General features: G+C 34.5%; 3 protein-coding genes across 8 annotated transcripts in view; 2 read left to right on the top strand and 1 right to left on the bottom strand.

Annotated features, from left to right (window-relative positions):
- Positions 1-6,953, top strand: part of LOC115243101 — a 12,708-nt gene extending 5,755 nt beyond the window's left edge. For 3 of the 5 annotated variants that reach the window (XM_029819786.1, XM_029819788.1, XM_029819787.1), the window contains one exon: positions 143-2,700. In XM_029819786.1, coding sequence (XP_029675646.1) covers positions 143-1,795 — 1,653 coding nt within the window. In that variant the 3' untranslated portion in view covers positions 1,796-2,700. Of the gene's footprint in view, positions 1-142; positions 2,701-3,381; positions 4,426-6,526 lie in introns of those variants that run through there. The other 2 variants (XM_029819790.1, XM_029819789.1) reach the window with 2 other exon arrangements.
- A 5,453-nt stretch (positions 6,954-12,406) lies between these two features.
- Positions 12,407-18,151, top strand: LOC115243084 (mediator of RNA polymerase II transcription subunit 12-like). Of its 2 annotated transcripts, none has more exons than XM_029819761.1 (3): positions 12,407-13,063; positions 13,915-13,972; positions 14,958-18,151. In XM_029819761.1, exons 1-3 carry the CDS (start codon positions 12,921-12,923, stop codon positions 16,236-16,238), a joined length of 1,482 nt encoding a protein of 493 aa, XP_029675621.1. In that variant the 5' UTR covers positions 12,407-12,920; the 3' UTR covers positions 16,239-18,151. The 2 variants fall into 2 exon arrangements, with proteins under 2 accessions (XP_029675621.1, XP_029675622.1); XM_029819762.1 differs by having other exon boundaries at positions 12,412-12,619.
- A 995-nt stretch (positions 18,152-19,146) lies between these two features.
- The window catches only part of LOC115243096, a 40,321-nt gene continuing 31,517 nt past the window's right edge, over positions 19,147-27,950 (bottom strand). The window contains exon 7 of the mRNA XM_029819781.1: positions 19,147-21,127. Coding sequence (XP_029675641.1) covers positions 20,660-21,127 — 468 coding nt within the window. The 3' untranslated portion in view covers positions 19,147-20,659. The remainder of the gene's footprint in view (positions 21,128-27,950) is intronic.

Genomic DNA, 27,950 nt, shown 5'->3' with positions numbered 1-27,950 from the left:
CCCCCCCCCCCCCCCCCCCACACACACACATTCATAGAATCCCACACAATACGAATCCTTCGTATATCATTTTTATCATCCTCTCGCAATGACGCACATACAAAGATACATAAAGATCCGTTATTTTTCTTGCCATTTACAGCCAGTCTACTTGAAGGCTAGTCTCATCTCAGACGCAGGTATGATAGACTGCTGCAGCTTGCCAATTGCACCTGAGTTTTGCTTCCGAGTGCCCAACAATTACCCGGAGTTGTTGTCTATGTTGCCTGATTGCAATAGTTACGCTAACGTGCGCGTGGATTTTGTTGATCGTTCGTCTAATCTGTTGCACGCAATACCCGTTAAGCATGATCCTTACACTCCAGATAGTATGGACAGTCCGAGTCCGAACGCGCTTATGGCCTCCGGAGAGGTTCCGGATCTTGATACGGATCACATTGATAGCAACAATGTCGCGTCGTCCGCACTGCGATCGACGATCCAAATCACATCGACTGCCTCGTCGAGACGTCTCGTCAACCGAGCCGTGTCGCCGGCTCTACTAAAATCCAGACTGGAGCTGATTGTGCAAAATAAGAGGCACGAGGACGCGGATCTGGATATAGACGTCTCGGATATTAAGAGGAGTCCCAGCGAGTGCCATCTGCGTTTCTGGCCCGACGCCGAGGATCGGCACTGGTGCGTGAGAAAGAACAGATGCAACAGTGATGTGTCGTGGCAACGGTCCCACGTTCTAACGGAGGCCTGGATCCAAGGTAAGGGTCATCAGGGATACCACTCTTTCAGTAATTTTGCGAATCAATCGTCCTCGACTTTGAGTCTGCAGGATGTCGTCGACGGATTACCACCCGATTTAATCATACCGCGAATAGCTATAATAAACGCTAGCAATTTCGAATCAAACGCGAGCTCTGTGTATTTCCACGACGACAGATTGAGCAATTATTCGGAAAACAAATTGAGCGCGTACTCGGACGGTCGCACGAAAACGTTGAGCGGCGAAGCCGTGAGTTCGGAAAAATCAGATGAGATTTGCGACAAGCCGGACGAGGAAGGAAATAACAGATTGACTCCGAATGCAGAGAGAATAATAGAAATTAAGAGTAAAGATACGTATCCGAAAAGTCACAGCGAGCCGCTATCGAGCAAAAAGCCGTACTGCAAAAAGGACAATGGAGAATTCATCGAAGACGAATGCGACATGTGCAAGGAGACGAAATGTCAAATAATAGAAGCGCAAGCTCTCGTAAGAAGTACATCTTATATGGAAAACGACGTCTTCTATGATAATAGGACTAATGACGAATTAATCATGGAACGCGATATTCCGGACGAACCTTGTTTCAAAGGCAAAAATACGCAATTCACCGAGATCCTATTGGAGAATCAACCGAATTCTCAAGCATTACGAAAAATATACATGAATCACGAAAAAGCCCACATGGATCCGGATAGAACAAACGTGGAAATCAATGATAAGCCGTACGAGAGATTTGGCGCGCAAACAGAACCTTTCGGAGATCGAGATTGTGACAGCAATGTGATAAAGATATGCTCAGATGTATACGCGGATCATGCGGTAAGTCACGATACAGAGATTATAAGTTGTGAGAGTAAACAAAGGATGTGCACCTCCAAATGCACGAGAAGCAACTCGGCACATAGTCAGGATATCAGTGATCACGCAGGGAATGTCAGATTAAAGTTGAAAGCTTACAAAGTCACTGAACGATACAAGAGTAATATCATGGGAAAGCGGACTAGGTGTAAAAAGTGTTGTTGCGTAATATCGTGAAAGAATTCTCGCTTTAATATGCACCTTAGAATCTGTGTATAATGTTCCTCTATTGGTTGGTAATGTTTATTTATCGTATTGTTGCGTCCGTAAAAATCAAGAGCAGAAAGTATCGATAATTTTTTTTTCCTATCGAAAAATATACGCGAGTGCAAATCATCGGAGTAAAATCGTCGATATTTTCCGTTCTCTGGAAATGGCGATCGATTATCCTTTTTTTTTCTACTTACATAGAGTATTCCTTTGATAAACTTTATTCCGTCATCTTCCCTCGTATGTTCTCTCGACATGCTAAGTAATAGTGGTCGAGATAACATCTATAGTCGCATCACTGTTTAGCGTAAGACTATAATTTATTTTTACACAATGTGTATATTATTTCATCGTTGACTACATGCCTAATTAATTGCTATGCATTCTTGGGCGTGTGATTAGTAGATCGTATAATTGATGCAATTAATAGAAGGATATTACGTGAACAGACACACTTTGTATATTTCATTGTCAAAGACGCTTAAAAACGACATAAGCGTGACGTAAGAAGAGAAGGATATGATGTTAATTTCTCGCTTGCGCTTTGTGTTTTGTCGCGAAATATGAATTTCATACTCCACCTTGCATGCCGCGAGAGACATTGTCGGCGTGAAACAATGTTTTGCATGTGCATGGTACTCTAATATCGACATTCATTCTACACATATTTTTACTAGGAGATTGTACCCGAGTAATGCAAAATTCTGTTCTCTTCGTTGTACTTGTATATAATTTATAACTAGTATAATCACACGTTACGTAATGTCGCGTTATTTAGAACATACAAATTTATCAAGGATAGTTATGATAGATAGTTTCGCCGCTGTACAGTGTCAAATAATATGTACAGACTGATAAAATCATTACCGGTATATGATGTACTTTTACGCGAGCAATCCTACACGCGTTTGTCCTATTTACTTTATACATATAAAACCGATCGTGCGTGTCCGGATCCTTGATACGCATGGTCAAGAATAATCATTTTCAAGGAAATTATTACCTCGCAGTGTTCTTGTCCATGATTCTTGCAATATACTATAACCTTAATAATAATTTGATCTTATAGATTTATAGATGTGAGAATACATTATACACATATACATGTATAAAGATTTTATTTATTATATGATCACACACACACACACACACACACACACACACACACACACACACACACACACACACACACACACACACACACACACACACACACACACACACACACACACACACACACACACACACACACACACACACACACACACACACACACACACACACACACACACACACACACACACACACACACACACACACACACACACACACACACACACACACACACACACACACACACACACACACACACGCACACACACACACACACACACTATCGTCTCACAATTGAATAGTATTGTCATCGTATATCGTTTGTGCCATTCTAACATTTCACTCTCGTTTCGCGATGTAGCGGTGAAGAATTTGACGGTGATATCGCAAGTTTCGCATTGCGTTTTTCTTTTTTTTTCTCTTCTTTTCTTTTTTTTTAGAAACGGTCTACGCGAACGTATCATGTCGTCATACGTACTGCGTCCTTGCCAAGAAGATATCTATTCGCTGGATTTTTTTTACGAGCATTTCTAAGTGGACACTACTGCCAAAGTTAGATTCGTTGTAGCTTGTTAAGTGAGAAGATATTTTAATTTAAGTGACGGACGTCGGCCGCGCGAGAGCGGCAGGAAATATGTTTGCCTCGTTTGTTTTAACGTTTGTTACGGTTGTCCGGGAAAATGACGGGGGAGCGTTCATTTCGAATCTATCAGACGTCATGCCATCACTTATATCGATACGCATGGAAAGTCATTAATCGAATTGAGTTAACTGGAAGGTAAAGTCGAAGGGAATGTCGTTGAAAGTTTTCGACGAGAGAAACACACGACAATTTGAGCTTATGTTATATTAATGTACATTACTCCACGTGTACCACGATTTTCGTTATACTCGTTTTAGTTATATTCCCTTTATCCTACCTTTTTTTAAGATAGAAAGTAAAATTGCCGCGATGTAGATACAAGTAGTGAAGTTGTCTCGGAAAAAAGAAACGATTTCACGGCGGACGATTTGGTGAGAGAGATTAATCAATTTTAATCTCGACGTATCTATCCATATTTGTTTTCTTGCCATGAGATGCGAGATGCGAGATGCGAGATGCGAAATGTGAAGCAATTTCGTGACAATTGTGACTTAAGATTAATAATATACCTCTCCCCGTTCGCGCTGAAATAATTCTCTCGATACGGATCCGCATGAGGAATCAGTTTTACATCTACGGCAATTATCCGAGCACCGTATCAATCGATTCCCATTTGCCATATTAATTTTAAAACGATGAATCTGTGCGCGCATATAGAACGGAACGCAGAATTCTGAATGCTGTACTGCATTTTTCTTTTATTTTCTACCGCGTAGGCTGATTAGAATGTATCGCGAATTCCTGTCGTGTTGGAATGTATCGTGTAGTAAATAATTCATCGACGAAACCCTTTCCTATATATCTCCCTATTTTGTAAATATAAATTTATTTTTCATACACACACATGAATACTGCTTTATTTATTTGTATCCTTCAGTTTCAGTCTTTTATTACGAATGTACAGTATCAATTTGTTACCATAATAAATATTATTAAATAATAAATATGATTTTGATAGTATATATATATATATCGTCTTGTATTTTATACTTTTCGCGTGAACATATCGGAACAAATTCTATATGTATCTGCATACATAGATAAACCAATGTCATCATATTTGAAAAGTATAAAATACAAGACGATCGAAGAAATTTCTATTAATAATTAATAATCTAACAATAAGTTATATACAAGGAGTTTACAAGAGTTTTTTAAATTGAGACACCTAAATATCTTGAAAATAACGCATTTTTGAAAAGAAAGTTTGAAACAAATTGATTTGTCTCATTATTCTGTACATAAAAGTATTACGATAATATTTTTCATACACACACATGAATACTGCTTTATTTATTTGTATCCTTCAGTTTCAGTCTTTTATTACGAATGTACAGTATCAATTTGTTACCATAATAAATATTATTAAATAATAAATATGATTTTGATAGAGAGAGAGAGAGTATAGAAAGAGTACATATTTTCGTATGTACAGTCTTCATTCTTTCACGAAAAGAGAAAAAAAATCCTCGAAGATTTTAAGAGACGATGAATAGCGCGATCTCTTCCTATTAACGCGTTTTTTTAAATTCCAATATGTTTCATGTGAAAATGCATAGAATAGAAGTTAAGATAATATATTATATGTATATAGAACGATAAAATCTCTTCGGTACGGAAACTGTCTCTCGGGCATTAGCAATTTAGAATCGCTACGAAAAAATGAAAAATTTTTTTATCTATGGAAAATAGGTGTTGTTTACTTAAAGATTTTTTTTCGAATGAATCGAGAGCTCTGCGTGTGCTTATATTAGAAACATCTGGAATTTTACATACACTAACGTTTTTTTGTCCTTGTATGTCACGAGCGCCTAAATTAAGTGTGTTGCTGCTGTTGAATGGCGATTTTGCTGCACTTTGTTTATCTCGGATACTTATCGATTATCGCTTCACACAGTGCGTGTGTATATTTTCATTTAATTTTACACTCCGTACGTTGAGTCGCACTTTTCAATAACTGATTTGCAGCCGCAAATTTCAATCGTGGGGCGCAGTATGGCAGATCTGGGGAAAATTTTGAAAGTAAATAATATTCTCTTCGTTGAGCACACCTTTCCCTTACGCATTTATATTTCTCAACATTTTTATGATTATTATTATTATTATACTCGCATAAATGAGAAATAATTTTACAGAAATCTTATCTATTTATAAGCTTCGACGCTTTTTAGAATATTCAGCAATATATATTCTTGCTTATTCTTACTTTTCATATTTTTTCTCACATATTTCTCTTATCACAGTTATTTATCTTTCGTGATCTTTCTCGCGTAATACAATCGCAATTTATATATAACTTGATGTTGCGGCGGGTCATAGTTCGATTGTTCAAGAAAAGAAACAAGTGGTAAGCATTATAGATATAAAATAGATGCACTTGTTTGTGCGATCTGCACTACTGCGTCTCGAATGCAGTGTCATTAACCATCTTTCTTAATATTATTTGCATATTCAGTATATGAGAAGTTTGTTTATATATACGATATGTATAATATGAAAAATGTATATATCTAGTCATATTTGATGTGGCTTATGATTTCCCGTTAGAACAAATTTCTCGCACACTCGACCGTTATTCGCACACTTTATGCGTCTAATGACACAGTTTTATTTATTGTATTATACATATATAGATTTGATAATTTTTATTATTGTTTCATGTATGTATTATTTTTAATAATTAAACAAAATTCGATACATGAGACGATAATAAAGATTATTTCTTTGATTTTTATTAGTTCTTGTGATAATAAAAAACAATGATTTGTTGAATTATCCAACATTCTAATATATCAATTGAAGAATATAAAAATTATTTGAAGACCTTCCGCGGAATCGACTTTGTCAAATAGTATTATAAGATTTTGGTGTCAGTTCGGTTTTTCACAACAATGCATGATAACAGTTGTCACTTAGAAGAATATTGTCGTTCCTGGCCGCAGAGACGGCGAGGGAAACGCAAGCAGTGACGAAGCCCGGGCTGAGGAGCAGCGAGGTATTCAACGGCATTAGCAACAATAACAATAATGCCGTGAGGACGATAACAAGATACGTACATACGAAGCATGCGGACTCGTCGGTGAAGATCTTTCGAGAGACGATGGTTTGATGTCGTATTTCCGGATGACACGTTCGTTACGTGCAATAATATTAATCGCATACAAATCGATGTCTTTGAATATATAAAATTGTTTAATCCTTTTGGTAGTATTTTGTCGATGGAAAAAACACGATTTACAATTAATTCAAATATTCATTAATTATCATATATTGTGCCATCAATTTCATCATACATTAAAGGAAATTCAATTTTAATTTTTTTTTGCGATTTTTAGAAATGCATTTCGGTATTTCGCAAAAAAAAAAAAATAAAATCCATTCATTACTTTTATAGTGCGTAAAAATTTGTGTCGGTTGGATTAATTGCAACGCCTGAATCCGTCATTGATAAATGATGAAAAACGAGTGAAAAGCGATAAATTGCAAAACACTCGGCACGTTTTAACCGCGACGGTATCTTAATCCGATCCATTGAATATTATCGCGTAATCTGAATATTATAAATACATTCCACTAGCGTAATCGGCAAAGGAATTTGCAAGTATGAATATGAATAACGTCGCGTGCTCGAAGTAGCACGCGTTGCCCTTAATACATCATAACATTTGAAAGATATAAAGGGGCTGTGTAAAACTAAAAACGCGTATATATAAAGACGTTTAAAAGACGTTCTATATATTTAAAAAATATTTTAGGCCTCTTTTAGACGTCTCTCTTCCGGGTTTTTGTGGACCGTTGGGACTGTCGATATCGCGTCGAAGCTGGAATTTGCATAACTAGGCACAAATCACATTTGACAAGTATCAGGTACTTATAATCATATTCTATTACTTTGACTCGAATACTCTTCCTCCCTTTTGCCAAAGATGTTATTGTCGATCGCGTTTTTGAAATTTCTCTCTCACTGCCTATCTGTTTGCACGCATTATAAAGATTTTGTATATTTATTATCGACGTATTATCTTTCTCAATGGTAATTTTACGAAATGTGAATTGTGTAATAACTGTGTACTTAAGTCCAATTGATGTTTGTTTGCGGTTCAAATCTTCTGCGATCTTTAGCGTGTCTTATTGATTGTTCTCGCGCTATACTATTGAACTCGTTACCGTATTTCCTGCAACAAATGTACGTCCCAAAACAAGAATTCTAATTATCAATAAGATTACTTTATGCGTAAGATTACAATTGATTTGTCTCATTATTCTGTACATAAAAGTATTACGATAAGATCATCGAAAATTAAATATTTTATGAGACATTTTATTTTTTATATCAAAATATGTCAGATTAAGATATAAAATAATTCGAGAAATACTTAATGAAAAAATACTTTAGATCTCAAAAAGGGTTATAAGAATATACAATAAAAAGTTGGGGGTTTCATTTAAAAAGATAAAGTTGACCTTGAAATAACCTTGGAAACATCCACCGAATCAGAAATAAATAATGCTGTTGCGTTTGCCCCCCAAAACCAAACAACTTTTGTTTCAAAGTTTCTTTTCAAAAATGCGTTGTTTTCGAGATATTTAGATGTCTCAATTTAAAAAGCTCAACCTGTATAGTCTGTATGAATATATATCTCGAATATGTATGGGGACGACGTGAGATATTCGCGAATCATTTATACTCACGATTCGCTGTGCCAATCCGTTCCATCTTAGATTTGTACACGTTTAATGTAAAAACGTTCACTCTGCCTTTGATTCGCGTGAGTGAAATTTTTGGAGACCTCGTTAAAATATGTACCTTGTACTTATGTTATATACCTAGATTTGTTTGTATTTTGAAGGACCGTTCTCATAAGCGTTAAAGTTATAATTGAAGTTCAAGCTCTTCATCTCTTTCTGATTTTACTTCTAAAGACATGAAGATGTAGGAAAATGTAATGTTTATGAGAGCGATTTGAAAATAGAGTTGGTGAAAAATGTTTCGGATGTTGGATAGATGGGTTCAGTGCGAAGTTTGTGCTTTGGTTGACAGTTTATATATTGATATACGTTATACAATTTGATATGTCGCGTCTTTCAAAGTGTGTGTGTGTGTGTGTGTGTGTGTGCGTGCGTGCGTGCGTGTGCGTGCGTGCGTGTATGTGTGTGTTGAGATATTTACAATGGCATTCCACGAAAATTAGCCGATTAATTCGGATCGATGTGCTAATATCTTTGTATTGTAGACTTATAAAGTTCTTGCGCTTTATTCTATGTAGAAATCACGGTAGGCAAGATCTTTTTTCGTGTCGTTATTTCTGAGCCGTGTGAGAGAAGTATCTTGCATCGAAGCAAGATTAATGTTGTACTTTTATAAATACATACGTACTTACATTTTATACCGATAAAGAGAGAATATCTTACATCTCGCACGATACTTGATAAAATGGAACTATATTTGACGAGGCGAGATAATAAATTTAATGTACGTGTTTCATATGGTTATATCATGATGTTTAGGATCGGTATCATTCGCAATGTTATGGAATCGAAAAAAGATATCGTTGATAATTGTTTCAAAGATTTTGGAGCAATGCACTCATCATTTCATGTACCAAAATATTATAAAAAAAAAAAGAAAATAAAGTTGCGATTCCATAACTTGGATCGGGATATACATATTATTTCTCGGCCCCCTATAGTTTTAATTAAACAATATCGTATATTTTGAGATTTTATAATAATTGTTCTCCTTATTTATACGATTAGGGTAAAGGGCCCGAATTTCGTCCCTCGGCTGATTTATGCTGTCAAGTATTGCAGTCTGCTGATGACTGTGGGAACTTATAATAGAGACGGCATTACTGAACTAGCAGGGTAAATACGTGCATTCGTCCATTTCAGAGTGATTGATAACGCTTTGTTTTTTCACACGCAGTGCACTTTATTATTTGCTAGTATTTGAAATCATATTCCAATATCTAAGATATGTGATTCAATCATTTATTTTTGCTTAGGTATAGTGTATTGTTTCTATTTTCATATTCCGAAGTGGCAATCTCATATTCTGCCACTTGTAATATAAAATATTACCTTAAAATATCCTAAATGTTATTTTTATATTAAACAACTATCCCTCGATATTAATTTATGCTACGTCGGCGATTTCGATATTTATAAAATTATTGTGTCTTTTTTTGATACAATAAATTTGAATCTAGAGTTCCTGTATCGTGCGGTCGATTGACCAATCAAAACGTTGCGAGGCATTATTAGCGCCGATTGAAGCGCATTCTATGGCTGCGTTCCGTGTATAGCCCCAATCATAGACATAGGCCGGTATTCATAGTCAGTTCTTATATTTAAGACCGTCTTAAGCACAATCTTAAGATGTCCTAAATCAATCACAGAGCCGTATTAGCATCTTAAGACATTACTTAAGACGGTCTTGAAATAAGAACTGACTATGAATACCGGCCTATATGAATACCGGCCATAGTATATCTAGACCGAGTGTTGAGGAGTGAGGGCCAAGATGCACGTAGAAAAGGACATACTCTCTTCCGTGCCCCTTGCGTTCTCTCTCACTCACATGTAGCAAAAAGAGATACGAAAGAGTACGCTATCCTACGTGCGAGCGAGAGAGAACGCAAGGGGCACGAAACAGAGTATGGGCCACCGCACAAGCTTCTTTACCCCCACTCCTTAAATAAAGGCAAACGCTCGGTCTAGATATACTATATCTATGGGTACGGCCATATTAAAACACAATGTAGAGGGCAACCACGTTGCTTCCACTGTGGCGATAGGTCCCATGAATCTGATGTTCCTTGCCCTAAAAGCGATCAACCTCCCTCATGTATAAATTGCAAAGATCCTCACAGAACCAATGAGGGCCACCGCACAAGCTTTTCCGTAATGCATTACGTTACGTTAAGTACTGATTCTAAACCTAAACTTGTACGTAATCTTAAACTTCAGTCAACGCACAGAGAAAATCGTAATGTAACAAAAGCATACTACGTTACGATTTTGTTTGTGCGTTGACTGAAGTTTAAGATTACGTACAAGTTTAGGTTTAGAATCAGTACTTAACGTAACGTAATGTGACGTAATGCATTATGGAAAAGCTTGTGCGGTGGCCCTATGTCCTTTTCTACGTACATCTTTACACCCACTTCTTAAATAAAGGCAAACGCTCGGTCTAGATATACTATGTCTATGGTATATCTAGACCCCCCTTGCGTTCTCCCTCGCTCACACGTAGCATGACGAAAGAGAGCGCTATGCTCTGTGCGAGCGAGAGAGAACGCAAGGGGCACGAAACAGAGTATGCCCTTTTCTACGTGCACCTCGGCTCCCACTCCTCAACACTCGGTCTAGATATACTATGTCTATGAGATATACTATATCTATGGTTCCGATATTCACTGCCAGTATTGAAAATCTATAGACCTACTTTACACCGATATACTTTAATACATACTAAATACAATACTGTCCAATCATATCGGCCGCCATATAATTATTTATCGAGAAACGATATTGCGATTCTCCAAGTATCGATGAAGCGGTCGGAAACGTGAAAAGTGAAAAATATTACCATTGAAATTAATGGTAAAATTTTTCATTTTTCACGTTTCCGTCCTAGGGGAAAAGTTACATGATCAATACCCTGTACTGAAAATCTATAGTTTATGTCATGTACACTATGGACTTACACAGATATATTTTAATAAGTACTAAGTACTACATTGGCAAATCATAGCCAGTCCTTTAAAGAATGAAATGTCTGTGATTGGCTAGTATAGTATTTAGTATGTTTCAATATTTAGCATCTCTTTTCAATAGCGACTGCGCACAATCGATACTTTGCATTGCATTATGGGTTGCAAAAGGCTCGTGACTTAACCTTCTTTTATATAACCTTACGCGTTATGAGCGATATCAGCGACCTCTTTTGTCTGCCTTGAATCTCGAATCGTCATCAAAAATCATCTTCGCATCGTATTTCCCTTGCCGAAATGCAGCAAAAGTGAGATTGACGTATACCACGTCAATTTCACTTTGGTCAGGTATGTATCGATATTTTTTCCAATATTGAATAATGATAAGATGAGAATGGTAAAATTGCTCGCTGTGAGAAATAAATCTTTTCTGAATTTACATTTTCCGAGAGAGGGCGATTTCGGCACTATATATGCTAGATCTTGGCTCCAATTCTTGTATATACTTGAAACAACTTTTGTACGCGACAGTTTGAAATATAATGTCTGTTCTTTATAGCTGAATTGACTGCACTAGTTCAAAGCTTATCTTTCTCCTTCCAATGGGGAGAGAAAAAGATAAACTCTGAACTAGTGCAGCCAGTTCAGCTATAAAGAACAGACTCATTGTTTCGTAAATAGTCGCATGAGATATTCGTCGTCAAAGCGTCAAGGATCGTTTCATATGCGCGCGCGAAAGCGACGATAGCGCCGATTAAGGACGCCGCTTGCGCCCGCGTCTTCGCACACGGAAGTTTTGTCAGCGAACGGAAGTCGCCGCGCGTAACAAGAGTCAAGAAAAATCGGCGTGAGGCGAGAGCCTGGTTGTATATACTAGAGATTACGTGCATATACATATACATACGCGAGGCACGTGCAACGTTATTGACAGTTTATTCGACAGATTTATTACAGTGTCTTGGTGCCCGTTGCATCAAGCTTTGCGAATCGATAAATTAATTTTCGCATGATTCCGCGTGCAAGTTTCGAAAAGTTTCTGTCGCATTCGCACGTTGGCGTTGGCGGTGGCGTTTGGCGTACGTATGCGCGCGTGCGCGTTCGCGCTTGCGTATATGCATTTATCGTTTCCTCGTCGTCGCGTCGTCGTATGTCGCATATCGCATGCGTTGTCGTCGAGTCGTCGCAGTCGGTCTGCGGTTGCATGGCGTTCTACGTAGTGCGTATGTGCGCTTGAATTCGACGGAGCCGTTCGTGCACGAGATACCGGCGCCCGCATTCGTACGGCCAAGTCCACGTCGCGAGTAGTTGGCCGCGACGAGAGTAAGAAAGGACGATTATTAATATTTGAGCTGAGGAAGCGAACTAGCAGCTAGCAGCGACGAGTTAGAGAAGGAGCGAGCGAGCGAGCGAGAGAGAGAGAGAGAGAGAACGAGAGAAAGTGAGAGAGAGATAGAGACAGATAGTAGAAGCAAGGTATAGGCATATTATTTGTCGTATATTAAGTGGGGGCTTGACGCGGGCTTGTAACGTTTGCACAAAGATCGGATAAGAGAAAAAAAAACAGGGCGTGGAGTTTAACCGGGCGCGACAAATAGGCACGCCGCTAATCGCTATCGTGGCCATGGGTAAGACGCCAAAGAAGGCGGCCCCTGGGGGCGATGAGAGGAATTTGTACGTTCGGAGGCTCAAGGCAACGACCGCGCCGTCGAGAGCTTCTGAATCTAGCTTGCACGAGAGACAGCGCGAGTCCGAGAGTTTGAACAGGTTTGTAGAAACAATCAGCAACAACGAATTGCAAATTTCGCCAGAGTTTCTCAGTCATACTTCAATCCACTTGATTGACTCCAAGGCATTCAAAGAAAAAAATTGTGAATTATGCAGTACGGTTAGTTTTTTCTTTTTCTTTTTTTTTGTGCCACATTTGGGAGTTGGTAATTGTTTGCCATTGTAGTTTAAAAAGAGTTTTGTATTCTGTAATATTTGGTAGAGAAGAATTCCATGATTGTATTAAGTTTTGTAACATCTTTACATATATTTTTTTTTTACATACACTGGCGGATCCTGGGAGATGGTTTTGAGGTTAACCCCCCCCCCCCTCTTCCAAATTAAAAGAAATAATTGTAATCCGATTTGCGAAAATATTTTCACTATTAAACCAAATAATTTTGTAAAAACCCCCCTCATTATCGACTTCAGGATCCGCTAGTGTGTATATATAATATATTATATTATCGTAGTATATATATATTTACAAAATTTTGGAGAAAACTTTATTAGTAATTTGAAGAATTAACTTTGAAGTAACAGCCAAATTATATAAGATTTAATCAAATAAATCGATAAGAAAGATTGAGAGAGAGAGGAGAGAGATATTTCAGAATCTTTATACTTATTTGAGAAAGAACGATATTTTATAATAATGTATGTATGAGGAAAATATATACTTTTTTTTTTCTTTTTCTTTTTTCTTTGAAAAGACATGAGAAACTTTGATTAACCTTGTTTTATATATTCTTAAATTAGTACCTCTCATCACCTCCAGCATTTACTCAAAGGCCATCTGCCATATGACTTATCTCTCTTCGTTGATTATGAATATCTTAATTTTGTTTTAGGCCGAAATTGACTGGAGTGCAGAAAAAAGTCCCAGCTGGACCAGGAAAAAATTTCAAGGTATATGCTTCTAATTTCTTTCTTATTATTGCTTATTATTTACAATATATTCAGAAACTGTTATAAATTTGATAAGTATATGATTATATGTGATGACGGATAGATAATTGATTGACGGATAGATATATATGATTATTTTGAGCCACTCATTGCAATATACAGATATTAAATAATTGTTCAGAAATTATATATTATATTTATATAATTATTGGAAATGTTATACTTTATTTATTTAATATGTTGTATTTTATCAAGTTATATAATATTAGGTGTTTATTTTGATTGGCAACATTAATATTTTTTCTAACATATTTTTAACATTGGTATTTTTTTGTTAAATTTATAATTAAGATAGTATTATCTTTTATTATAGATTAGGTATGGAGGCATCAGTATAGTATGTACACTCGAAATGATAGTTTTATAATATATTTGCATAATTATTTAATCCTTTATTTTTTTGTTGTCTACTTATATTATCATTACCAATTTCCTTATAGTATTCGATGTTTATATTATATTATTTTTCCTTATTAGAATTTGATTTCTCTATTTTCCTTAGGTAGATCTTTATATATGTCAATCTTGCGTGTATTATAATCTATGCATAAATATAATAAAATGTTAATTATTAAATATAATTCATACGCTATAGAAATGATATATATATATATAATATAAAACAATTTTTATATATAACGTCTCGTTTGTAATTGAAATAATCAACATTTTACATTTTACATTTTAATAATCAAAATTTTACATTTTAAATGTAAAATTATGTATTATACAATCAAAAGCTTAATAGATGATTAAAATTGTATAAATTATAGATATATAAATATGTATTCTATAAGATAAGTAAATTTATTAGATTGCATATAAATATCGTATAAAATAATATTACATTATATAAGTAATATAAAAGTATCTGAATATGTACAAATTATCTGTTAGGTTACTTTCTTTGCAATGTGTGTTGTAGAGCAAACTTCGCCCTCCAACAAAGGGTGGACTTAATCAAGCATCAAAACAATTAAAATTGTCAATGAAAAATCCAGAAGCGAAGACTGCAGACATGCAGGGATCAGAAGAAGCTGAAGTTAAATTAAACGTCTCAATTCAAAAGGAAAATATCAAGGAAGAGAATGGTAATAAAGTTGTCAAAACTGAAGAATCTGCTACTGATAAAGAATGTGTTGATCACATTGAACAGGCATCAGACAAACTTCAAACTTCTATAAAGACTATCGACGAAATTGTATCTATTGAAAGCAAAAATATTTCTCAAGAAAAAGAAGGAGTCTCATTAGAAAATGTTAACATTGCAACCACAGAAATGGAAGAAGACAATGATATAAAATTAACATTCGATATAGAGAAGAGTCCTATAAAAAATGGAGAGGAAAAATTAAATGACAAACGGCCAAAAGACGATAACTCTGGAGAAGAATTACAAGACCAACTGAAGAACGGCATAAATGAAAAAGAAGAGATACAAAGCGAAGCTCAAACAGATATGGAAAGTTATTCAGTGGACATTGTTGAATCTACAACATCGGAGCTATCTGAAACATCGGAATCCATTTCTCTGAATGATACACAGAAGGATAAAGAAAAGATTGATGATGTTGTAAACAATGAAGCATCTGTTTCTTATGATTCATCTACGCTAAAAGATTCATACATGCTAAAAGATGTACATGTCATGCTTGTAAGATCAGATTGTGTGAAGGATAATTCGAAGCTTTTGGACGTAAGTAATATAGAAGGCACACCGAGTCAACTATCAAAAGATCTGTCATTTGGCAGGACGCTAAGGAACATCTCAGGAAGACACTCAATCGGTAGGTCGCGTCGTATTACTTTGCGCGAGAGGATATCACCTAATAGCTCTCTTTTTGTGAATACATCAGACATGTCAATAGCTCAAGATGAAGGGACAGAATCTAAGATCTTACATTACAGCAGTTTACTATCCGACATTTTCCCTAGAAACGGTAGCCCATTGGACAGGAAACGTAAAATTGAGACTAATTGGGATTCAGCAAAAAAGCAGAAAACGGATGACGAGAGTAGTTCATTAAATACATCTATAAATCTAGTGAAAGGTTTTGTCAAACCTGTGCTGATATCCACACCAAAAAGCACACCTTATAAATTTGAATCCACTAAATTAGACATTAGTGGGATAAATGTTGACAACAATAAGAAAATGAGTGAAACAACTGAAAGTACAAAGAAGACATGGTGTGTCATCATGTAAAATTTCGGCCTGTTATATCCACTAAAAAAAAAAAAAAGAAAAGAAAAACAGGAAAAAATTTATATTTTCAAGAAGTACTAAAGTTTAAATGATCAGAAACACATTCATGTATATCGCCTTTTGATAGTGGATAATTTTTTTCTAATTAATCTATTAGAAATAATCGAAATCTCATTTTTTTATATTTCAAAATTTGTCCGAAAACAGATGTACTTTTCTAATTTTTAGACATTTCCTCTTTTCGATAGCAGAGAATATAATGTATTTTCAATAATTAAATTAGTCTAATATTATATTTCCATTATGCAGATTGTGCTAAAACTGTTTGTTAGTGTATAATTTTTTATATATTATCACTTGCTATCTTGAGGATAAAAAATTTGTTAGAAAGAGAAAAGTAAACTATAATGATGAAAAAGTACAATTTTATTAACTTGACATGACTATTTTATGAACAAAGACTTGATTTTAAATAATAAAATACTAGCTTTTGGCATAGTGCGATATAAAATAATTAAGCGCATATACCCATACAGAAATGTAAAATGTATTTTATTACAATACATTAATTTATATCCTGCATAATCTGTATTTATCTCCAATACAATTTTGTAGGTAGAGATTGATACATGATAAATACACAGATGAATACACGTATAAGTTTTATTTTACTTAGAAATAGTTCTGTAACGCAACATTACAATATATTAATTTGACAAAATATTAATCTGGGAATAATTTCTTGTATACTATCTCATATCTGTAGAAAAAACGTATATTCTATACATTTATTTCTCATATATCGTGGAATATTAAAAAGACATCTCTGTGTTTAGTTCTTAATAAAGTATAATATTTATATTTCTGTAATTTAATAATGTTGATGAAGACTTGTGTTACGGATATGAGAATTTACTCTACACAATTATTTCGAATAAATTTTTGAAGATTAATTGTAATATTGATATGAACGTATATTTTGCTTCAGTTATAGCGAATTGTTGCTATGAGATAAGTATATCTGCATTTATGATATCAGTGATTTTTTATGATCTATCATTAAGAAATATTCCTGTTGGTTATTACAAATGATCCATATTATGATAACAGTTGTTCAAAAGATTTAATAACTTGTATATTGCAATGTTATATGTATAATTTTTTAATTAATTGATAGATTGATTCTATTTTTTTATAGAAGACAAGGTAATTTTTCATGTGCTATTCACATTTGATATAAGAATACTCATTTTTATCGACAAATATAAATATGTTGCAATTAAGAAAATTCAATGCGTAAGGAGTATTTAAATATGAAACTGTATAGCATCATACAGTATATTTTAATAGCGAAATAAGAATTGTATGAATTGTAGAAAAGACATATTTCTAGAAAGATTTCATTTCATATGTGCGACTTTATTTGTCAAATTCGTGCATTCAAGACCTCTCATATTTTGCCATAGATATATTCTTGTTTAAGAGGGTGATATTATGCCTTAATATGAAATCTGTTGGGATATACATACTATGTAACGAAATAGATATATCTCTTCGACCTTCCATCGTATTGATAAATGAGAAGTAGAAACGGTTAAGACAATTCGACCAAAGTAATTTCCCAATGTCACTCGACCTATTCGTTTAGACCTGTCGAGTAATTCTCCCTTAATTACTAAAATTATATATTGCAAAAAAAATGTGTTTGATTTTATATCACGATGTTGAATCATTATTTTGTCAATTTGCTGCGAATGTAATTTTTAAAATTACTAATTATTCGGGACTAAACGAATAATCGTTAAGACATACTTTTATACTTAATCGATTAGTAAAAGCGTTAGAAGTATATCTAAGAGAATGTATATAGAAACCTCTCTATGAGATTTATAATAAACTCTCGAAACTGCAAATTTTATTGATTGTTTCACCGAATAAATTACCAATTTTTATTTCTGCATCCACACAATAGGAAGGAATAAATTGATTTTAAATATATTGTATGTATACTCTTTTTAGTTTTTGTTTAATAATTATCAAATTATTATGAGATCCGTACACTATGTATATAGTATATTGTTGAATTTATTAATATAAATATGATATGTTTCAATATTTCTTTCTTCATATCTTTGCAAAATATTTTTTTCAATTATAATAAATATATATTTTTGCAAGATATATTTAAATATAATAAACATATATAATATATATTTTCGCACTTTCAACATAAATATAAAAGTCATGAATATATAATGAACTGCAGTAGGATGCAAAAGTTGGCAGTAAGATATTTAAGTGGATAAAGAAATAGCCACGTATCTCTTTTTTTGATCCCATTCCAAAAGTATAGGATTAAATCAACAACAGCAGAGAGGTACATTCGTTGGACGGATGGCTTAGCTGATATTACTAACTCAGAAGACCAGGTATAGAGAATTATTAATCATATTTCATAGTTTGTAGATTTAATCGCATGACGTTAATCTTCTTGAAATCTGAAGCATTACCATTCCTACGGTAACATCGCATAATATAACATAATTTAAAATATAATTATTAGATCTCTCGTTATTATTGCTCTGTTAAAATTAAATTTTGTTTTAGAAAATGTAATAGTTTGTTTCAGAATATAATATTTAAAATAAAACAAAATTGAAGTTATGAGAAATTTAATTTATATCATTATAATAATGTAAAAACATTATTATTTATTATCTACTTTTCTTATTATATTTATATGGTAATAATATTAATACAATAATAGTAGAGAGAAACCGTTTGAAGATATAAAATTATTAATGTCTTGTCGAATTAGTTAGGAACAGCGACTTCTTGAAGCATAATCCTTGCCTCAATTATACGTGGTATATTTCAGTACATTAAGACTTCCTCTCAGACGATACTGTTTCAGCTGCGCTGTAATAATTAAGCTTGATTCGTCTGAATTTCTATCTTGATATCAATCTTTATTAATATCACTCCTTTCTTTCTCTTACAATTATTTTTAAATAAACTCTAAGAAACGTTGCAAATGTTTTATTAAAAACTTTTATTAACGTTTTTATTATTAACGTACTAAATTACCTAAATTATGTACGTAATTTTAATATAAAGGTGTATATGTGCTTTTGTGTGTTTGTGTGTGTGTGTATGTGACTAAATAAAAATAATATACAAGTACTTTTATTATAATAACCATTAAATAGAGTTTATCGATTAATAAAACATCGATCATATCAACAATTGTTAGTACTGTGATTTTATGTAAACTTTTTGTGTTATATATCGAGTATTAATCTCTTAGCTTAGATAAATAACAAAATGTTAATATTTATTTGAGTTTTATAAAATGATTTTTTAAATTGTCCCTTATTATATTTTATCATTGTATGTATAATAGTCTTTTTTATATGGTCATATTTTTTAACAAAAGTTAAATCTGTACAATCTTCTTAAGTTTCGAGAATTTACAAATAAATAATTAAATTAAATAATTTTTCTTGCTAAAATGTCAATAATATTAAATCGAAGAGGTTAATGTTTTCGCAGATACAGCGATTCGAAGACACTCAATTTTTGTCTTGTAATAAAAAGAACACATCTTTTTTTTCTATAGAATAAATAGCAATTTGAATGAATATAATATATAAATTATTTTTTGTTATAATTACATATATATTATCTACGAGAAAATAATAAACGAATAGTTTTTATTATTTTTAGTTACTCCCCTTAGCAAATATGGTATATAAATATGCACATTTTTTTTCTCCATTCGATTTCGCGTATAATTTTTTTTTTGTTTGCCATTTATTGCATACCACATATTGACCATCATTCGTTCGTATCATTCTTTTTTTGTCTTGATCGGATAAAACACGCATAAAAACAAGAATGCAGGCATATACAGTACTTCAATAACACACCGTGTCATACTACCCTGAATTCTTCATTAAGCGATCGATGAAATCACGAGCAACACGCGCGAGATACATTTCTGAAATTTAAGGTCCGATTACGGCGTCAAGGGTCAACGATGTGGAATGCATATCATGAACACGCACGAAATTGGATCTGCCATGCAGCATCCCATGTGAAAAATTTTCTCTGTCTTTCATCTACTGATATAGTTATCTCTTCGTGACCATATTATAATTGCAAATTTAAAAACATTGCTTGAAAATATTTGTTTATATATCTTACGAATTGTAATTGCACAAGTCTAGAAAACGATTGTTTATTTTATTGTCTGATGGTGTCAATCATTTGTTCGAGTTTATATGTATTTCTCTCTCTTAGAGAGAATAAGTTTCACATATAAGATATTTTTTTCGTCAAGATCGTTTAAATACCTAAAGCGACAATTCTGTATAATAATAAATGTACTTTTTATTTTTTACAGAGGTGCCGCAAGTACTTCAGCAGGTCATCACGACGGCCCTGTGAAGGCAGGGACCCTGACAGCCCTCCCGAAGTCCTGGCCACAGGACCGATCTGATCCTGATCCCGTATTGATTCGGGGAAGCGTGATGCCTTACGTGGACCTCTCTGCGAAACTCCAGACTCTGTGCTACATCGAGCACCAGCGGCGTAGAACGTGCCAGACACGCCCAGGCCAAAGTGGAACACGCGGTGGCATAACTCTTGACCTCGGCGCAGCCACGCAGACACGGAAAGTCGTACAGTGTCCTCTCTAACTGGCTAACCACCTGCTCGGCAACCTCACGGGAACCGGTCTGCGCGCCGGAAATGGCCAGTTGCCGTTTTATGCATTCCTCAAGCTCCGGCGTCGTCGCCGACGTCTGCGATGCGGCCGCGCCGTTCAGGATCTTCAAGGCCTCCAGGCGCCTCGATGTCTGGACCATGCCGGCTAAACGCCACGAGAGCTGCGGATGAGATACGATGATTAGAAGCTGCATAGGCTGCGACCGGTAACGTAATAGCTTTCAATTCTATTAGAATATGCATGCCGTTAGAGGCTTAGCGTCTCTAACGGCGTAAATTACGCGCGTCTGCTACGACCCCATGCCGCGAGCTTCTCTTCCACGAATGTTTAGAATATTCAAGACGAGTGAAATTGAATGAGAAAGAGTTGTCGGATACGCGTTTCGCGTGCGGCGTAGTAGAATTATCATTCACCCAACGGATGTTGGGTAGAGATTAGAGTGGAACAGGTTTTATAACACATTTGCTGATTCATGATTGACGTTGACACATGATTTATGCATCCTATGTTCCGATCGTTTTGCTACAGACGATTAAATAGTTTTTTTCAGGCGACAGATTTATGATATCCCGATATATTTGATTGTCAGAGTCGTATTTGATAAATATTAGTTTGCAAAGTTGGAGATATATTGAACATATTTCATCATTAATAATGTTCTTTACATTTTATCGAGTAAATCATCATACTCTTATTATTGAAATAAAAAACTTGTAACAGTAGTAAATTACTGTATATTATAGCAGTAGTATTCTATTCAATAAAATATATAACACTATGTTTTTTTAAATGATATCTGTAAGAGATATTAGATATGAGATATTAGATAATATCTCAATAATTTTCATAGAATTTAAAATAATTTTTTATTCTTTGCAAAAGTATAATGACGTGTGTATCGTCGTAAAATCAAACATAGTATCTAAAAGTACTCGCTAAAAAAATTGAGTTTTGTTTCAATTATTTATAATTTTTACTTATATCGAATGATCACGTTGGTTTGTGTATCTCGTATAAAAAAAAAAAAAAAAAAAAAAAACGAATCCGGTAGGATGATTATTTTCTCCAATACCGTTAATACGAGAATTACATTTGATTGATAATCAATTTTACGTACAAAGTATCGAATGTATTTATAATCGCGAATCATCTGTGAACATATAATAGCTCATAGAGATTATATTGTTAACATATTTTGCCGCTATCGTGCTTATTATGCTTATTATGCTTATTATGCTTATTATGGAAGATATGTCGATCGTAATCTCTATGAAATCGGGGACAGCATTGAAGTCACCGCCGTAAGAATGTCGGTCGTTTTAATTAACCGACGTGCAAGCGTACTTGTTCCGCATTATTCCGGTTATCGCGTAATTGCGACGGAATTTCGCGGGATCATGTCGCACGAAGGAATCCTCTCCGTTGGATTTGTACTCGGATTTACACAATGGTAATATACGAGCATTGTTGATGAATTACTGCTTTTAACGGCGGCTCATCCTGAACAGAGCGCGACTAACTGTATATCCGGTACCGTTACAGGTGCGAAAGTTCGCGCTGTCGTATTACAATCCGTACGTTTTTTACTCGCTCGTCACAACAATTAGCTATTTTATGCATAATGAATCAGAAGAAACGAGCGTTAAAGCTTAACGAGTCAGTGGTGTTGTATTGCTACGAGGACACAATACAAGAGTATAATTTTTGCGTAACCTAGTATTCTCTATTGTTTAAAAGAAATCGACATTTTTGAGGTTGATTCACGAGAATCTCTCGATTTTTGATACAAATATTCCGATCGCGAACATTAGAATCATAATATACTTCTAACGGAACCGTGATTAATTCGTGCAATAATGTTTCATTATATTTGGTCGATAATTTGAAAAAGTAACAATCATATATGTATAATATGTTTAATATTGAGAAGGTGATATCAAATGTCGACTTCCACAAAGAAGTATTTAAGTTGAGGGTAGCCAATTTATCGAAATATCCACGGTAACTTTTGGTTTATATCAGTATCAAGAATGTTGAAAGTTATCGAACTGCTGGTATACGCAATACCTTCAATCTGCGGGATTGAGTTAGAACTTACAATTAAAGTTAGAACTTGCGTTCTCCGCGTGACTGGCGACTGAATATAGCGTGGGCTGCAACCTACATTGCGCGCAAAATATTAAATTGAATCATAATCGGCCGCTAACGCTATTGTTTATGTACGAAATGACGCGACAGATTAATTATTATTCGTCATCGAATAAGCACAATCGACCCTCTTCTAAGCTTTCTCCGCGTATTTACAATCGAGAGGAGCGTTAGTATTTCTGGGACACTCTATATAACGTGCGTGGGAGTGTAAGAAAGAGTGAAAAAAAAATTACCATCGTTGCAATATCTATTTTATCACGTGTTTCTCGCGTGTGAAAATCATCTTCCCGCTATGCAACATATTAATTGCAGCGCTATTGCAGGCTGTCGCTATAGGTATACATAGATACATACATAGATACACTATGCATGATTGTCCACAGTTGATTTAAATTCTAAAGAAAACTGATACTCAACGCATATTCTGGCTATTAATCGATTCTTTCCCGCGAAGAATTCGATTTAATTAACTCATCGGAATTAAGATAGAAAGATTTAACCCCCCCGTAAGCTCATTATTAATAATTCGTGACGTTTTATTATTAATTAATTGAAAATTGACTGCCCTGAGATAGATTCTTATTCAGTTGCAATGTCGGGCATTAATTCATGAGCACTCTCTTACAATACTTTAAATTTTTTTATAGAGGCGCAAATATATATATACGAGCTTGATATGTAGAGAATGTTTTTTCTGAATTATATAATTCATTAATATTTATCTTTTTTGAGGGGGAGGGAAAATAATTTTATTTGAAGAACTGACTTATATAAATTATTTCTTATCTCTTAATTTTTTTTCTAAGTAATCACAAAACGACGAATGATATTGTAGTGATGATCGCATTTTTAAGGAAGGAATTGGGAATTATTATCATCGCACTGATACATATTTATCAGTTAATGTTACTAGGCTCTATCTAGGAATATATTCAAATACGCACGAAGAGATGAAAACTTGTTCATAAAATAAGAGAAAAATGTACGAGATAAGTTAAGCAGCAAGGAAATTTCTTCGTCATGCTTATTTTATCACATCTGTATGTGAAACGAAAAATAGCAACGCGACGGCTGAATAGCGAATTGGATCTCTCCGTTTGCATTATTTAAGAAAATGATTGCCTTTGCGTATTTTATCCGGCGCGTTAGTAGGAAGCAGAGAGGAGAATTTTATCGGATTCTTCAGGCCTTTAAAATATCGATCAACAGCTGTCAATATTTTACTTTGCTTCTTTTTTATGCTACTTCGTCGTTTTGGCGATATTCGTACATATAAAAATATTCGTACATATCTCAAGTTATTTTGGGCTGAAGTATAAATCTCGTATTGTCGATTGAAATCCGCCATCTGCGACGGAATTAGCTGTCGCCGTTCATTTGAAAATGACGCATGAACGCCGGGGATTGCTGTAGCGCTAATTTTGGCATCGTCATCGAAATTACGTTGCATATCTACGCCTTTCGAGGAAGATAATACATATTTCGCGAATTGTCTCATCAGCCTGGTTATCGACCAAATGACAGCAGCCCATTCTACAAGATGATAATAAACACGCGCACGCGAAAGAGAGAAAGAGGTAGCGAGGAGACAGATAGTCCAGGTTGTGCGCGCGCGCGTATATGTATATGTATATGTATATATGTATATGTATGTGTATCGCTTTCTTCGTAGATATTTATTTTAGTTCATCGATTTCCCAGATATCCGTGTGAAAGGTACCTATATGTATCCGTGTATATATGCAAAGTACCTAATAGCCTCAGGCTGACAGAACAGTGTATATATATATCTTTCTCTCTCTCTCTCTCTCTCTCTCTCTCTCTCTCTCTCTCTGTCACTTGCCGAGTATACTCCATTGCAAAAGTGCGCTCTCTGCCCGGCCTTCTCTTTCGCACCACCACAGATCATCCCTTCGCTCTAACCCTGGCAGCTTTGACGTTAATGGTCCATCGATCGGGCGAGAGACAGGTGCGTGGTAGTAGTAAAAATAATCTTACAGCACACTTATATACCTATGTATATACAAATATCATCAATGCTCTATTCGAAATTTATGATTAATTGTCGTAAAAAGATATGTCTTTTTGTACTTTTTCTCTCCCTTTCTCTCTCTTGTTTTACGTCGCCGTTTCTTTTGGCTTGTTCGCTAATTAAAAAAAATATTAAGAGTCAATGTTCTTCAAATGGATTGTCGAATACACTGATTTGCGAGAGACGCACGTTTTGTTTTAAATAATGCAATTTCCTCGGAAATACACAAGTGTAATTTTAAAACACCCTATTGCACGCGCGCTTGCACTCGCTAATGAAGAGATTGTACGCTTTTAATGCGGATTGGTATTTCCCAAATAAATTCCGATTTTTCTTTCGTCTATATGCGCGCTTATTGCATGCGATTATACAATGCTATTACATCTGCATATGGAATTATACCTATACATGGAATTATATCTGTGCATGCAATTATACCTGGTGATATTCGGTTTTTAATGCAAAAAATGTTTGTTTAATTAAAAGATGTCGGAAGTTAATAATAACGTATATATTTTGGAGTGATTAGTTAAAATATTATATTTGCAATATAATAATCGCTCTTAAGTTCTTAAAAGTCGTCTTGTACGACTTTATAAGTTTTTATTCAAAGACTTCGTTGATCGTAAAATTGCGTTTTACGCTGTAATGAAATTATTTGGATAAACGAGACGACGCGCGACGCGGACGCGAAATGGATCGCTTTACGCTTCACCTGCAATGAAGAAGTTTACTTTATAAAGACCTGTTCTCAAGCCAGCAGTAAAAAAGAACTTATTACTTATCAGCACAGTGTGAAATTCAGAAAAATTTATAAATTTAAAAATCCTTTAAATATATCTATTGATTAATTGTGTCTTGTGCAGTTTCTCACCTTTTTAAGTTACATTTGTTATGATATCTGAACTTGGACCAAGTTTTTATTCTCCTCTTTTCTACTTTGCGTATTCTCCATTTTTGAGAAATATAGTAAATCAAATTTATACGCGTCTGATATTTTTATTTATTTATATACATTTTGATGAATTTGATAGCCATCTTTTTTATTAAGAAAAATTGCAGTATCAAGAATCTTTGAATCATAAGTCACTGAAAATGAAGGGCTTCCCGTGAATTAAATTTGAAAAGTAGATAACGGAATCTTATTGTTCACTTGATTTTACGTAAACTTTAATTAAGCTTCAATATTTGTTATATAAGCTTAGTCTTCAAAATATTTAATATTGATAAGTTAAAGATTGCGAAAAAAAAGAGGATTTTTCGTTATAAAGAAAACTTTCGCTATAGAAAAGATGATGAAGAGCGACTTTAAATTATTTGGAGAATATTCGGGGGAATGGAGATACTTGAGGGTAGTAGAGATCTTCTATATAACACGAATTTCAAAGCATGATTACAGGTTGTGTAAACCAAATGCGGAGTGCGCGTTACGCGGTAGGATCGTTTGTAGCGTGCTTTCACATTGTCCGGCGCGAGAGTGCAAGTGGAGAACAAGGGTCGACATACCACACTTTCGGTCGAGTGTACGCGTCCTCCGTTAGATTTCGACGAGTCTTTTTCTTTTTCTTTTTCATGATATATAATCGGCGCTTTTTCGGTGCTCGAGAACCCGATCGTAAGCTTTGCGCTTTGCTTCGTTTTTTTTTTTTTTATCTTTTTTTTTTTTGCATCTCGAGATGCGTCGCTCCGACTATATCTGAGAAATGGATTTCGTTCTCCTACGCATACAGAAAAATATAGCAAAATTTGTCTCATTATACTTACATTTCCATACTAATCATAATGATAATGATCATTTATCGCTATTGTACGATATTATTAGCGTTCAATGCTACGACAGTACTGAGTTTCCATAGCAACCTGTGAAGTAACAGTCAATGTCGTGAAGCAATGTCACGCGAAAATGAGCTTGGCGAGTTTATACGATAGTAACTCGTTCGATCATTCTTGTTGACACGCGAAACTAATGCAACTTTATTTTTAGAGAAACGTATGTTTATATTCAGAGTGACCGAATTTATTAAAGAGAGTAACAAACTTCTGTTTTGTAACAAAAAATACTTACACTTGAATAAACATATTTATGTTTGCTTTGTTTATATAATCCAAGTTTAAACGAGATTTTAAAATGTTAAAAAATTTACATCGATGAGAGAGCATATATACGAACGGATTAAAAAATATTCACGGAATAAAGTTATTGAAACATTGAGAGATTTTCCGATTGCGCGTTGAATGACTTAATCTCTTTGATAATTACTATACGCCAATTTTTGCCAGGAGTTATTCGCACAAGGCTTAACCCAATATCACGTTACATGTCCTGACACCTTTAACATGATCTTTGTTTGCTCGTGATGACGTATATACAATTTCTGTGAGCCGTACATTAGCCGCTCAAACTCATGTGTATATCGGTTTAATTGCGCATGCATTAAACTGACCTCTGACGTTCGACTTTTACGGATTTTTTTACGGCATTGTTTCTCGGATTTATGTCATTTATTATAAAAATAAGATTATTATAAAAATAAGATTTGTGCAAAATTTGATTTTAAATCAAAATTTAATAGTAGAACTACCTCTTTGTCATTAAAGAGATATTGAATTACATTTATTAACGGTTTAAGCGTGGGAATCTCTTGCGTAATTATGGAATAAGTGAAATTTGCATATATATATATTTGCATAATTTAATTTATGTGTAAAATGATATGTAAACTGATATACAAAAAAAAATGTTTTGTACTTTTATAAAAACAGGAGAGGGGGGGGGGGGGGGGGGGATCAATTTTTCGAT

This window comes from Formica exsecta, unplaced genomic scaffold (assembly GCF_003651465.1).
Source record: "Formica exsecta isolate Colony F162 unplaced genomic scaffold, ASM365146v1 scaffold69, whole genome shotgun sequence".
In the NCBI taxonomy this organism is placed as follows: Eukaryota; Metazoa; Arthropoda; class Insecta; order Hymenoptera; family Formicidae; genus Formica; species Formica exsecta.
The sequence above is the reverse complement of the archived record's forward strand: the minus strand, read 5'-3'. Positions and strand labels throughout refer to the sequence as shown.

Excerpts from the sequence above, each read along its gene's own strand:
- LOC115243084 (XM_029819761.1), top strand. The coding sequence starts at position 12,921 with ATGGGTAAGACGCCAAAGAAGGCGGCCCCTGGGGGCGATGAGAGGAAT. Across the intron at positions 13,064-13,914 it reads GAGTCCGAGAGTTTGAACAG|GCCGAAATTGACTGGAGTGC; the intron begins GTTTGTAGAAAC and ends ATTTTGTTTTAG. Across the intron at positions 13,973-14,957 it reads GACCAGGAAAAAATTTCAAG|AGCAAACTTCGCCCTCCAAC; the intron begins GTATATGCTTCT and ends TGTGTGTTGTAG.